Here is a 12017-nt window from a genome sequence, read left to right as displayed (position 1 = left end):
CCTGCCCCGCGCTCACCAGGATCCGCCGCAAGCTGCAACCCGGATAAAAATAATAATGCAATCCAGGCGGCGGAGGCAGGGGCGAGCGCGAAGACACTGGCAGGAGGCGATTTCCCCGCGTGTACCGGAAACCGGCCGAGTGCCGGGACCAGGGCACGGGTGTCCCCTGGAGCCCGCACTGCTGCGCCCCGCCCCGCGCGGTGCAACTGCGCCCAGGCTGCGAGGCCTGGTGCGGGGCACCCGGAACACGGGGCTCGGTGTGCGCCCGCAGCCGGAGGGCGCCCAGGGACTGGCACGCCGGACCGGTTATTTGGGGAAGTGAATCGCGACACCTTTGCAGATGGCATGGCCCTGTTTTTCAACGCAAACGGGAGGAGGGAAGACGGCCGGATGGAGGGGGAGACCAGAGGAAGGGGTAAATCAGGTTGGGATGGGAATAAAGCAAACTCGAAAGCAGGGAGCGAGAAGGAAGGGGTGCGTGTCATCGTTGGGAGGAGGCTTCCACCCGGTCTCCCCGCCTCCCGCCCTCGCCACCCCCCCCCTCCTTCCCCCCCCCCCCCGCAGCCCTTCCCCTTCTCCGGCGAACGCCACCACTGCTGCCCGGGTGCGCGCGGGTCCTGTTTGTGACAGTCAGGCAGAGAGGATTATCCGGATCATGGCCTCCCGGCTCGCAGCCACCGTGGCTCTCCCGGGCCCCAGCGAGCCCCTAGCACCCGGACGACCGCGGGCGACCCACGCCCGAGGTTCCCGCGGCTCAAGCTGGGGGAAGACGCCAAGCAAAAGAAAACAAACCCCGGGAGGGGGAGGGCAGGGTAACTGAGCCCGGCGGGCACCTCCGACCTCCTTCTTTGGGGCCTCCTCCCTCCCTCCCCGCAGTGCCGCCCGGGCCGGACACCCCGAACTTCAACACCCGAGCCCGCGCGGCCGCCAGGTACCAGAGGCAGGGCCGTCCGCAGAGCCCCGGGCGCAGCGCCCCGGTAACCCCTTTGCCTAAAGGCCTGACTACCGGTCAGCGTCCTCATCCCCGCCCGAGGGAACGCGCAAAGTGGAGGTGACACCTCCGATCCGGCACTCACCCGCCCCGCGGCGGCGGCTGCCGCCTCTTCGGCGCGCTAGCTCCGGCTTCTCCCGCCGCGATCCGCTCGCGTCTCGGCAACGGGAGCCCTTTAAACAAGTCCCCGGGAAGCGGGTGGCAGCCGCGTTCGTTGGCGCCCCGCCGCCAGCCCGGGCTCCTCGCCCTCCTCTCCCGCTCCCCTTCCAACTCTTCCGGGGAGGACTGCTTGGGGTGAACTGTCGCCTTTCCATCTTCTTCCCGGATCCCCCAGCCTTCCCCCCTCCCCCAGCTTTAAGGGGATGGGGGGATTGCAACCTTGCCGAGAGTGTGTATGTTGCAACCTTGAGTTGGCAGCGCATCGCTGACTGCCTACCTAGGGTCAAGGCTGTGGTTTGTTGGGATTCCCCCCCGCCCCTCGCCTCCCCGAAGTAGTAATTATTACTGTTATTATTAGAACAGCAAGGTTCGGTTGAAACTTTCCCGTTTCTTCCACGGCCGCCCGGGAGCTGTCGTTAGAGCATTCCACCTGAGGCCCGCGGGGAGGAGGCGGGCTTTTTTTGTTGTTGTGGCGGTTGGCCCGCCTGTTTGTTTTGGTCTCCGTGCATGCACAATAAATAATAATTAGGATAATAATGAATAATCCCCGGCGAAGGCGGCGCGGTGCCGGAGGGGTTTGTGCGGCGGCTGCAGCCGGGAGGCCGGAGGGAGGGGAAAGAGGAGAAAGGAGTTGTAAGTTATATTTACCTTGCTCGCGAGGAGTGTGCTGGCTGAATCTCTTCCCTCTCTGAGTCACCCAGAGTACAGAAACAGAGGGAGAGAGGACTAGATTATGAATATGACTTCATTGATGACAGCCATCCCCTCCTCTTCCTAAACTCGGGCTCCGCCCCGCGTCCCACCCTCGCCGCCTCCACGGGCGCCGGAAGACGCGCCGCAGTTGGCCCCTCGCGCCGCTCCTCCCTGCCCGCCCGGGCGCGGGTTGGCGGGACGCGCCTGTCACTCGCCCCGCTCAGCGACTCCGGGAGCTCGGGGGAGGGAGGGGGCGGTATGCAAGAATGTGGATCTAGACAGCTCTACTGTATGCGTGGATCCGTGTGTGTCTGCAAGGCGCCGGCTCTCGGGCCGTGCTCGTGCCTGGAGCACAGAAACTGCGCAGGACGCAGAGAGCCCCAAGCCCTGGAGGAGTTAGGCGCCCGTTATCCCTCTGCCGGCCGGCCGCCTGGGGGGGCGCTGCCGGGCTCCCCCGGGGAGGCTGGGGAAGCAGGGGAGGCACCGCGAGAGGGAGGACAGCCGTAGTAATAGCGCGTAGTAGTTTGGGGGTATGTGGAGAAGGTGCTGGAATTTAACTGTGCCTCCGCCTGCCAGAGCGAGCCTGCAGAGGGAAAGGGAGGGGACAGGGGAGGGCTCCGAGTGGCACCGAAGCTGTTTGTCGCACGGCGTTGACCGTGAAAGAAAAAACAGGCATTGTCGTGCCGGCTGAAACTTTTCCTGCCCACCCCCCACCCCCCACTCAAGGTTGTAATTATAAATCTGTCCCCTTTCTCGCCGGTAAAAAGAGGCGGGCACAAAGAACATTCCTGCCAAATCTGCCTCTTTTCTAAAGGACGGCAAGCTTCCAAATGCCAAGGAAGGGAAAACAGCTGAGAGACTGAACGCTTTGTAAATAAATAAGCCCACCCTAACCCCTCTGTTTACTTTGTGGACCAGATCTGGCACTTTAAGCTTCCCTCACCTGTCATCTTCGAGTAAAATATATACAAAAATATGGAAAAATAACCCCGTGGGGGCGGGGCGAGCGGGTTAGGGGACAGCTGAAGCATGGAATCTGCTTTTGATTTAAGAAGGAGAATAAATCTCTTATCCTGTACAGTCCATAGGCTCTTCTCTCCCACCTCGCATTTAAGACCGATTAAGGCTCCACACAGTAAACTGCTGGCACTTGGCAGTTTTGAGACCTCTTGTTCCAATTCTCCTTGAAATACAGTTCTTTGGCTGGCGGAATAGGTCAGTGTTTGCTGAGACAATTTTATTTTTAGTTTTATGAAGTGTGAAAGAATGTTAGGAGATTTTAAATCAGGGGCCTATTATTTCAGACTCAGATTAATGTAAGTGCTTGACTCTTAAAATTAAAACTGTTCCTATATGGTAGTGTTATGAAAAGAATGATGTATCCCTTATTTTGTAATGTAATGGCTTCAATTAGTCATTCAAAGTGCACTGTGACTATTTGGTTGAGGATTTTCCCCCTAGAGTAAAATCCTATTTTAAGACCATTTTGCTATTGTAAAATTGACTCTTTGAGCAACAGGGTCTGAAATGCAGTTCTAGGATGCTTGGAACTAGGCACTGGAGAAGCTGAAGACGAGAAGCAAAGCAGAGTGCACCCGATGCTGCATAGGGTCAGGAAATGGCAAAAACGGTTTACGTGGCTTGTCCCCTGCTAGGGGTGGCAGAGTCTGCAAGGGCACCAAGTTCAGACGGCTAGGAGTGTCAATGTCAAGCCACCCCCTAGTTTCTAAGGCTTTGTTACTTGCTTGGTAACTTCAGCGTTATAATTTCCTGTCTATCCCAAAGTGAGCCTCAGGACAACAAAAGAAAACGCATCTAAGAGAAACAATACAGTATGCCCTGAAGAGTCGACTGTAAGAACTAGTTTTTCTGCCCGAGGATATGCCGGTATAACTTTTACCCGGGAAATAAACTGTGAGAAACCTTAAAATTAGCAATGTAGTAAAAGTATAACTTCTAACTGCCTCATAAATTGCAACTAATAATATAGCCAAATAACCTAGTTGTCTGTAAAAGGACCTTCTCCTAATGGCCATGCTTATTACATTAGCTAATTTTAGGTTTTAATTTTTTTTTTTAGGCCCAATTTGTTTCTGTGGCATGCCAACCTCACACCTTTCCTTCCTGGTACGTAAGTACCTTTGATCCCTTTACGATTCCACCTTCACCTGCCATGCCAGATTTCAAAGAGAGAACGATCATCTTGGTAAGACACTGGAGGAAGAGACTGGCCATTCCTCCTGGCATTTTGTCAGAGGGAGAGGAGAGAAGAAAACACTCGCTTTGCTATATGTGTATATTCTTCAGCTCATATAAAATTTTGATTCAGGACTTGGAGGGATTGGTATCAATGCATTATATGCTCGACTACGGGAATTGAAAAATAAAATCTATCTCTGGGAGTAGAGCTTAAATACAGATATTGCACCTCCTTTCCCCTTCGTATTGGTCTAAGAAAGCACCACCTTCTCCCTTCAGGTCTTCCCTCTGAAGAATCGTCTTGTTTGTAGCTTGCACTGCAGCAAGTAGAAATGTTAAAAAATAAGGCCTACACTCAGGAGAAATGAAAAGGCATTCACTCAGTACGGAAAAAAAAAAAAGATTGTAGAACGTAGAGCATAAGCTACATCTCTGAGAGAAAGCAACATTTAACAATTGATGTTAAGGAGGAAAATGATGGGGTTCTTTTGTTTCGCAGAAGATCCACACAAAAGCCAATATGGTTGCAGGCTAAAAGGACCCCAAGGGGCTGCACAGGATGCTATAGTCACATGAAGCTTTTCCTTTTGGACTTTGATGAGTCATAATGTGTTCTCTGAACTTGCTTTTCTCTTTCTAGTTTGGCATCAAGAGAGGGAAGTCGCTTTTTCATGTCTGTATGGCCACATTCACTTGTTATGTAAGTCGGCTGTGGTTGATGTTCTGTTTAGAGTGGCTATTGGGTTTGAAAATTGGTATCTGGTTATAACATCCTCATAAAGAAAAATTCCATGCACAACGTGAGGAAGCTTGTAATCCCACCAGGCAACTGGTAATGCTGGCTGAAATGTTGCCTAGCTTCAAATAGGAGCAAGTCAGACACTTAGGGAATGAATACTTCATCTGCAGTAATGGAACCTAAACTTGGGCACAGTGAATTAGCCGACATTTACTTTCCTGAGGAGTTTAGAATTAGCAAGTAAATTTACTACAGAGGTAAACACGCCTCTCTCTCCTTTTTCCCCACCAACAGTCTCAAGAGATTTTGGTTCACCAGTCATTCCTCCAAAATACGACCCCAGTTCTTTGTGATGGTATCACCCTCTAGCTCAAGAGCCTTTGTCTATTTCCTGTCCATTCTATGATAAATTTCAGGGGTAGCATTTCATCCAAGGCTGAGCATGGACAGATTTCTGTCAGCCTTGTTGACTTCCTCAAACCCCTGGGCTCCAGAAACCTGGTCTACCTGCTGGCTGCTAAGGGACCAAACTGGATATACTTCCCTCTGACCAAAATGCAGGTTCTCAGCCCACATCCTCCAAGACTCGGCTGTGGCCCAGCGTCCTTCCAGTGGCCCTCCCCAGGCAAAGGAAGCTGCTTATCCTACTCTGCTCCCATAGCAACCAGTGTGTACCTCCATTATAGCCCTTATCACTTTGATGCGATTATTTGTTTGGTATCCTCCACTAGATGGTTAGTGCCTGGAGGGCGTAGAGCAAGTTCAATTCATCTTGGAAACCTTAGCACTTAGCCGGATGTCTAGTACTTTGTATGTTGTTTAAAAACAAAACAAGAAGCAAACAAGAAACCCCACAACTTCAGGGATCCAAATTAAAATTATCTGATAGGATTTAACGGGTCTTCCCAATGAGTAATTCTCATGTTAATGAACGAGATTACTAAGAGTTCAGATTCCGTTGTTTTCCAAGCTGAAAAGGCTAATATGCTTTTGTTTTGTTTGTTGCGTTTTGTTTTGGGGGTAAGGTGGGAGGTGAGAAACTACAGCTCTTGCAGTCAGATAGACGGCACTGAGAGGAGGTTTTGTTTGGTGTTTAAATTAGGCTGGGAGTAACGGGAGTGTACACTTGGCAACCGCGTGAGAGAGTAGTAATCATTGAAATAGCATTTCTCCTTTGATTCCTCCTTTAAATCACATGCCAGGGTTTGTGGACACACCTTTACATATGCCGTTTACCCACTGGGCTCTGTAAGTTCTGTGACATTATCCCCATTTTCCAGATGAAGAAACTGAGAAGCAGGAAATAATTTGCCTAAGGCAGGGGTCTCCAAAGCCAAGTGCGCAAGGCAATTCACTGTGATTTGGAAAGAACAGTAGAAATTCTATTTCTTTTTCCTTTAATGCTTAGAAAATGTAATGCCCAAAAAGAGAAGATATTTACTAATGTTCATTATATTCATTTACCTAGGACCTTTACGTGGTGCCGAGGAAAGTGGTCATGTGCCCAGCATCAATGTGGAGCACCTACCAAAGGGCCTCAGGCAGAGGGGTGACAGTGGCGCCCCCTCTTGTTCTTTTATTTTCAGGGTGTTGACATTGCCTGAAGTTTACACCTTCCACAAAGTGTCTTGTCTGGTTTTAACCAATTAACTCTCTTATTTGCAAAACAAGTGGCTTAAAAGGGTCCTTCAAAGAAATCGAAGATTGAGATAAATCTGATAATGCACTCACAGGTGAAAATCAAGATCAAATCTGCCACTTTTGGTTCTCAGAGTTTTTCCAGCCATACGGAAACATGAAAACAACGATAGTCTAATTGGATCTGACAAGAAATAGGTCAAAAACATTCACAATTATTCAAGACTACTTGCAATTTGGATTTCTATGAACTATCATTAACGATGAATTCTGATCTGAGCTTATATATTGCCATGAGATATTAGCTATTGATAGAGTATGATATCATCATGATTAGCAAGATATTTTATTCTCTTCATCTTCATCTCATTCTTTCCTAACTTCTCTTTTGTGTATGTTTTATCATGCACTTGATATATTAATACTGAATACATGTATTATGAAAAAATATGCATAAGCATACTCTTTCTTATTTTATTCTTTTCCTTTTTAACTGCGAGGGGAATGTGATCAAACAACTTGGAGAGAACTGAGTGATGAAGTCAGAATTTTTAACCCAGCTTAGTAAAACTCCAGACTCAGCGTGATCTTTGTGGCTCATGTAAAAACTGTTCAATCATTTGTCATCAATACGGGGTTCTGAACCCATTATGGGACCAGGGGGAGGTAGAATATAAACGATCTTTGGTGCATTTGACAATCCCTTGAAACCGTGTTTGAAATTCCATGATCATGTTAAGATGCACTTTCTGCAAAGGGAGTCCATCCATTCAATCAGATTCCCAAGGGGATCTTCATCACAGGGGGTAGGAAGCCCTGCCATCGAGGTATCAGCAGCATTAATGATCGAGGATACTTTTCTGATAAGAAATTAATCTTTCCCTTAACTTTCATAAAATGAAGCAGGCACACTTTATATGTCCAATCATGTCTATCCTTAGAAAAACCATTTAGAACTCAATATTTCTCTAGATAATTCAAATGCATTCTAACTGCCCAAAGGAAGGCTTCATTTGTCTCTGGAGATGGGTTTTCTGAGGATAATTTCATTCGGAAGGATTTTCTCAATAATACTCCATTATATATTGTTGACCAGACAAGAAAGGATTTTACAAATGTTGTCTTCAACGTATCTCTGAGGCTTCGACACATCTTTGGGCAGGTGCATTTGAGGGATCAGAACAAGAAATCAGAGCCTAAAATTTTTTTATTGTCACCAATTGTTCAAATATTTTAACTTTTCTTTGGCAGGCCATTGTACTGACTGCCCTGTGTTTCTCTGAACAGCATGCTTCTGTACCAGTGGGCCACTGTAGCTCTTCTCCAAGCCCCTCAACCAAAGGCCACGGGGGCGGAATATGCCGGATCCCTTTCCCACACGGTTTTATCAGATTTTATGGCAGCATTTTACTTTTAGACCACGTTCGGCTCTTACCGGATTATCTTTTCCATGGCTATTCATTGCATTTCGTATGTGTGCGACCCTTTTCCGGCTTGACTTCCAACACATCACCCAGCAGATTCTTGCTTCAAGTTCAGCACACAAGAGCGCAATCTGCTGTTGTTTTATTCCAGCCATTTTCTTTTTTCTGTACTTGAAGTCGTTCTATGTAAATTCAAGGGAAGAGTAGAAAATAAACCAGGAACATATAAAAACAGAAATAAGCATGAAAATTACCTTAGATGACTCTTTAAAGAAATGGAGATAAATAGTCTGCTTTGGGGACCAAAAAAAAAAAAAAATTGGTTCTCTCCACAGGTGGGGATAAAATACATTCCACAACAACATGGCTCTATTTTAGTTGTCGCTGGTGTTACCAGCCAGAAAGCGATGAATATAAAAAAACCCAAAAAACCACAAGTATACAAAGTTTGAGGAAAGGGTGGCAAGTGTCTGGATTCTGCATGGGGCAAGGTTTACTGCCAGGCAGGAAGCTTCTAGCTTTTATCTCCCTTACAGATAAACTCAGCTGAACAGTCCCTGACCTCAGGGAGGGCTGGGCATGAGGGAGAAGCTCACATCTGCTCTGGGATTGTGCATATTCCGTGGCTTATCTCACCAGAGACACTGTGCTATCTGTGGGATTTTACTGTTTTGAGGACAATTTGGGGCCTTTTGGTCACAGACTTTTCTTCCATATGGAGGAAAGCAAGGGAATTGCTGAGAAGGTCAAAGAACATCATAACATGAAGCGCTGTTTATTAAATAGGACTTCGGGCATGCGGGGTATGTCTGCATCTTAAAGAGATCGACACCTCCCACTTTACCTATATTTTATTGAACGACTTAAAAAATATATCTACCTATGGGGGCATGTGTCTTTATGTGACACCTCAATCTTACGGTGTGATTTATTTACTGACATTAATGACTGTAACCACCGTTACCTGATATATTGTGCAGGTCCCACAGCCCACATCAAAGTTTATTCCCTAAGAACTTATGACCAGAGCACTGAGCTATTATTTCTAGTGCTAACGTAATAAATAAATACTTACCAATTGAGGAAAATAATTAAATAATGCAAGTATAATGGAATGATCTAGGTAAGTGACTATTCTTTTAAACAGCCTACAAATGCTAGTCTCTCTGGTCTTTGACCTGTCACAGGCTATCTATCAATGCCTTCTTTCAAATGGTAACACTATAACTTCTTATAGGAGTCCCTTTAAAAAAGACATGCCGGGGCGCCTGGGTGGCTCAGTTAGTTAAGCGTCTGCCTTCAACTCAGGTCACGATCCGGGGTCCTGGCATCGAGTCCTGCATTGGGTTCCCTGCTCATCGGGGAGTCTGCTTTTCCTCCTCCCTCTGTCCCTTCCTGCTGGTCATGCGCTGCTCTCTCACTCACACTCTCTCTCTCTCAAATACATAAATAAATAAGAAATCTTCATAAAAAGAAAAAAGACAGACCAATCTCAGAGCCTCTGGTTCCATGCACAAAGGAAGCAAATTTTACTAGAACACATGGTTACCTGGATTGCCCATGGCCACCCACCAAGAGTAGAATCTTGGTCCTCACTCCCAGTCGGTACACTTTCTACTATACCACATTGTTTTCCCTTTTTAAAAGAGAGGGGAAAAAAGTCTCCAAGTTCATGCTCTCCATCTCAGTAATAGCCATCAACGCCAAAGTGAAGAAACGGGCCCAGCACTATCCACCACATGCTGTCAAATTTATTTTCATCGACTGTGGCTTTCAAACTGTTTTAACAACTACTCTCAGTACGAAATGTATTCCACATCATGACCCGATACACACATACTGAGGGATACAGTGAATGGTGCCAGTCAGGGTCCAACCAGGAAAACGGAGGAATTTAATTCAGGAAATTGTTTACCCAGGCGAGGGAAGAGCTGAGATGCCGACGTGGAGCTGAGAGCACCAACAGTAAGAAGTCACAATCAGCCCGAAGGTGCGGGAGCAGGGATGAGGCAGACCTCACGGAGCCCAGAGACCGAGGTCTCCTGGAGAGGTGGGAAGCCAGGAGGGTTCTCAGAGCCACTGTGGAGACACAGCTGTTGCTGGAGACGCAGCCAGAGGCAGAAAGAGAAGAGGGGACTAATACCCCGTCTTCCCCTTCCTTCCTGTCCTCCAGCTGTCCTGTCTCTTGCCGGGGCCTCCCAGGGGCTGACTGCAGCAGATACAGGCACCTGGGAAGTGCAGCCCAAAGGAACCGGCCCCACTGGCCTCAGAGAGCCCAGCAGAAGAGTGAAGAACGGATCTCGGGCCAACAGACACTGTAAGGACAAGGGCTCCTCCAACGACCCTCACCCTTACTAACAGCAGTGCTCTCTGAAGTGAACGGTTTCTATTCTATTTCTTGTTCTCACGGTGGCACACACCCCACTATGACTCAGAATGCACAGTGAGTTGAAAAACACTCCTTGGACCCATAAGGCGATACACATCTGAGGAACTTTTTGCCCTCACCTAAATATTTTTTTAGGTCAGGTTATTAAAACATGGGTCTCGTGATCAAGACTTTATGGAAGGTATCATATGAAACATAGTAAAATAAAAATTTCCACCAGGCTCCTCTACTTGGACTTTTTTTTTTTTGGTGTGTAGATACCAAGTAAATAATGATGGATGACGATGAGACAAGTCAGTTCCAGGCTTAATTTTTCCACATAATCAGCAAATAGCCAGAGATTAATAGAGATTTATCAAGTCCTTTTATTTTCTTTTTCTGTAGAGACTTCAGAGTATAGCAATAATAGTTCTATTTTTATAATAGAATCATTCTTTGTAAGTCACTTTTACAAAGATACTGGTAGTACGCAAACCAGGGTTGGTTTGTGAGTACCACCCCCACAACTGTAGTAAGATACTAAATGTAAAATTTAACCGTGTTTAAAGCCAACTAATACCATAAATACATCCAAAACTGCAGATGCAACAGTTTTAGATTTTTGGAAATCTAGTAAAATAGATACAATATCCTAATTTGAATTAATAACAAGAAAACTACAGTTCGTGATTCCATTTTCACGTGAATACCAGGATGCATTATTATGAAACAGCAAAATCTATAAAATTTCCCACCTTGGTAAGAATTTAGACTGTGAAATTTGCTAGTATGCTTCCAGGGCCTGAGGTTTTAATAGATTCGTGATGGATTTGTTGGTCGTTAGTCATTACGAAGGGCATGGTATCTGGCCTTTACTGATTGGTGCATTCAGGGTCTTTCTTGAAAACTGAGCAAAACTATCTAGTAACTCTCTGCTTCAAAGACACTATTAACACACACACTGAAAGAGAAGGTCACTTAGGCATCTACCTAAGCACCTTGTTTTGTAGGGTCGAACACCAATGTATATCACTTGAAATAATTTCCAATCAGCATTTTGCTAAATGATCACAGTTCCTCCTCTCTTCTGAATACTGTCCACCCTGCCCCTCTCCCTTCATCGATGGATTCGTTACCAGGCTTTAAAAGCTTTGCCATGTATGACATCGGATACAGTACTGATAATGAACTAGGAAAACTACTTGGAGCAGCCATATAACACCGAGAGACATAAGCATCAAAATTTGTAGAGTTAGACAATTTATATATTGAGAAAATGTGGAAAGTAAGTGTGAGGAAATACCACCAAAGTCCTTTCGATATCAGCTGTGAAAATCCATAACAAATTGTGGCAAGGCTCAGCAGTGCTAGTGGTGGGCTGGCCACCATCGAGGGGGATTTGCATGCATAACCTCCCTCCCACGAAAGCTCCCCTCTTCAAGCCAGGTTCGACTCTGGAGAAGTCACGTGACCTTGACCTGTGAGCCCTTTTACCTTCACTTACAAAATGGAAGGATTTGCGCCATCTTGTATTTTGTGTCTCGGTTTTCCATCCGTAGAATGGGGAGAACATAATAATGGCACCCAACACAAGCACCGTTAGGAGAATTACAAAAGCCAGTGGAGGTAATGTACATATCATGGTGCCAACACAGAGAAAAACACTCAGTAAATGAAATGAGTTTATAAACTAACTTCTGTTTGCCTCTTTGTCCTAACAGGTCTTAACACTCCTCCTTCTTGGGTTCATTATGTTCAGGCCTGTCTATGGATTTCCCTTCTTCCTCCTCTTCCACACCTTCTCGG

The 12017-nt window shown here is 46.7% G+C and overlaps 2 protein-coding genes across 2 annotated transcripts in view; one reads left to right on the top strand and one right to left on the bottom strand.

Moving 5' to 3' along the window:
• The window catches only part of SMARCA2 (SWI/SNF related, matrix associated, actin dependent regulator of chromatin, subfamily a, member 2), a 171003-nt gene extending 169065 nt beyond the window's left edge, over positions 1 to 1938 (bottom strand). The window contains exon 1 of the mRNA XM_040620135.1: positions 1799 to 1938. The gene's annotated coding sequence lies outside the window, so the exon portion shown is untranslated. The remainder of the gene's footprint in view (positions 1 to 1798) is intronic.
• Positions 1 to 10439, top strand: part of LOC103663228 — a 10907-nt gene extending 468 nt beyond the window's left edge. The window contains exons 3-6 of the mRNA XM_040620134.1: positions 67 to 415; positions 3924 to 3970; positions 4683 to 4742; positions 10017 to 10439. Coding sequence (XP_040476068.1) covers positions 67 to 415; positions 3924 to 3970; positions 4683 to 4742; positions 10017 to 10201 — 641 coding nt within the window. The 3' untranslated portion in view covers positions 10202 to 10439. The remainder of the gene's footprint in view (positions 1 to 66; positions 416 to 3923; positions 3971 to 4682; positions 4743 to 10016) is intronic.
• Positions 10440 to 12017: the final 1578 nt, after the last annotated feature.

This window comes from Ursus maritimus, unplaced genomic scaffold (genome assembly GCF_017311325.1).
Source record: "Ursus maritimus isolate PB19 unplaced genomic scaffold, ASM1731132v1 scaffold_34, whole genome shotgun sequence".
NCBI lineage: Eukaryota > Metazoa > Chordata > Mammalia > Carnivora > Ursidae > Ursus > Ursus maritimus.
Note: the sequence above shows the minus strand (reverse complement) of the source record. Positions and strands in the feature narration are given on the sequence as shown.